We start from the raw sequence: 2,191 nt of genomic DNA, 5'->3' as shown, positions 1-2,191 counted from the left end.
TTTTAATGTTTTTTCATATTTTATATTTATATTTTTAAAAAACTTCAAAATAATAGAAAGGAAAAAATAAAATTGATAGCATAATGTATTAAAACCAATAAAAATAGAATTGAAAGTTCTTAAACAACTTAACATATTCTAACTAACAACAGACAACATTGTAAAACGAAATCAGTTTTTAGTATTCTCAAAGAAATTAGAATACCTAGTTTCGAGAGGCAACTTTAATTTTATAGTTCTTATAAATAAAATCTATTCATGCAAAAACTATTGCTGGTGAAAGAAATTCGATTAATATTTTTTGTCTGTACTTAACTACTCTCACTTTCATCTGTGCTGTCATTTGGATTGCCCATTCCATTGCTTGTACTCCATAGATTCTGCACAGATGAATGGTCTCTTAAGTTGCCATACGCCTTGCCATACAACATCTTTTCTAGCCTACCCTTCACCTCTCTCATTGTCGGTCTCTCTCTTGGATTTTCACTTACGCATTGTAGTCCTAATCCAATAAAACTAAGACTGTCATGATCAGAGGATTCCAATTCTTCATCAATGATTTCAGGTGTAGCACTACTACTAGACTCACCTACAGTTTGTTGATCAACCAAGATCTCTCTATCCACCACTCCCTTCACTACCTCTGGGAATGCTCTTCTCACCCATCTTGGCAAAGAGTTGACTCTTGAGAACATACCATCAGTAGGCCTATTTTTAGTCACCATTTCAAGGATGAGAATCCCGAAGCTGTAAACATCTCCCTTGGTACTCACTTCTCCTCCCAATCCATATTCTTGCAACATTAAAAAAAGATTTTATTGTTGAGAAGACAACTTATATATGGAGACAAAGAAAACCAAGGCAAACAACTAATATTGGAAAAAATGTCAAGCTTGGGTTTTTACTTGGAGCAAGGTAGCCTGTTGTTCCCTTCAGTCTTGATGTGCTGCTACTTGCAGAAATAGGGGACGTCAATATATGAGAAATTCCAAAATCAGAGACATGGGCTATCATGGTTTCGTCCATTAACACATTTGAGGGTTTCAAGTCGCAGCGAACAACAGGGGGAGAACAATCGTGATGTAAATATGTCATCCCATCTGCCACATCAAGTGTAATTTTCACCATCATTTTCAAACTCAAGCTACACTGCATTTCATCCCGATGGAGGTGTTGTTCTAGGCTCCCCTATGACATTAATTCCAATACCAGAGCCCTCAAATCTCCAGCAGAGGAAGACGACAAGACTTTCACAAGATTGAGGTGCCTAATTTTTCTCAGTACTCTGCATTCATTGACGAAATGCTTGTATGAATTTTGAGGGTCCCGATCGAATAACTTAATAGCCAACAACTTGTTATCAGACAAGAGCCCTTTGTAGACTGACCCGAAGCTACCATTGCCTAGTAAATTAGCGGCACTAAATCCTTGGGTTGATGTGTGAAGTTCCTGGTGAGAAATTTGCATGAAACCTTGCCCCAACAAACTATTTATAACTGGTGTCCTTTTAATTCTTCTATAGAAAATGTAGAGTGCCCCAAAATGCAACACAATGCAAAAAATGTGCCAATTGAAGCAACCAAGAGAATATCTGTGTTCAACGCATCATGATTTTAATCAGAGCTAGTGCAGTTTGGTAAATTCAACTAGCCTGAGGCCGCACATAATCGCAAATTTGCCAGAAATGATGTTACACTTAAGTTTCTGAAAGCTCCTTGATTTGGGAACGATCCCTTCAAGTTGTTGTATGAGAAATTTAAATGTCGAAGCATGGTCATATTTGCAATAGGTGGCATTGGCCCAAACAACTCATTGAAAGATATAATGTCAATGCTTTCAAGGCTCTTCAGTTGCCCTATTGCTATCGGCACCATTCCCTGCAGTTTGTTTTTGGAAAGGTTCAGGTATTGCAATCTCGAGCAACTGCCAATATCACTAAGGATAGGTTCTGAGAGATTATTAGCTGAGATAGCTATGGATTGAATCTGTTGCATTCCTCCTAGTGAAGGCAATCTTCATGTCAATGAATTGTATGAAAAATTGAGATAAAACTGCAATGAATGGAGGCTTGAGATCTCCATAGGGATATTTCCTATGAGTCTGTTGTATGAGAGGTCAGTTATCTCTAAGTAGAAATATTTCCCAATGGCTTTCAGTATCTTTCCTGTGAGCTCATTATGACTTAAATCAA

At 37.4% G+C, this 2,191-nt stretch overlaps 1 protein-coding gene across 1 annotated transcript; it reads right to left on the bottom strand.

Annotated features, from left to right (window-relative positions):
• Nucleotides 1–311: 311 nt before the first annotated feature.
• On the bottom strand, nucleotides 312–1,128 carry LOC131029174 (putative leucine-rich repeat receptor-like serine/threonine-protein kinase At2g24130). The gene is made up of 2 exons (XM_059217230.1): nucleotides 906–1,128; nucleotides 312–793 (listed from the first exon to the last, which is right to left on the bottom strand). The coding sequence occupies exons 1-2, from the start codon at nucleotides 1,126–1,128 to the stop codon at nucleotides 312–314; spliced, it is 705 nt and encodes a 234-aa protein (XP_059073213.1).
• Nucleotides 1,129–2,191: the final 1,063 nt, after the last annotated feature.

The sequence above is a fragment of the Cryptomeria japonica genome, chromosome 3 (genome assembly GCF_030272615.1).
Source record: "Cryptomeria japonica chromosome 3, Sugi_1.0, whole genome shotgun sequence".
NCBI classification, from domain to species: Eukaryota; Viridiplantae; Streptophyta; class Pinopsida; order Cupressales; family Cupressaceae; genus Cryptomeria; species Cryptomeria japonica.
The sequence above is the reverse complement of the archived record's forward strand: the minus strand, read 5'-3'. Positions and strand labels throughout refer to the sequence as shown.

What these genes read in the sequence shown, in the direction of transcription:
- LOC131029174 (XM_059217230.1), bottom strand. Translation starts at nt 1,128, where the DNA reads ATGGTGAAAATTACACTTGATGTGGCAGATGGGATGACATATTTACAT. An exon ending in AACAGGCTACCTTGCTCCAA is followed by an intron (nt 794 to 905) that starts GTAAAAACCCAA and finishes TAATGTTGCAAG; the next exon opens with AATATGGATTGGGAGGAGAA.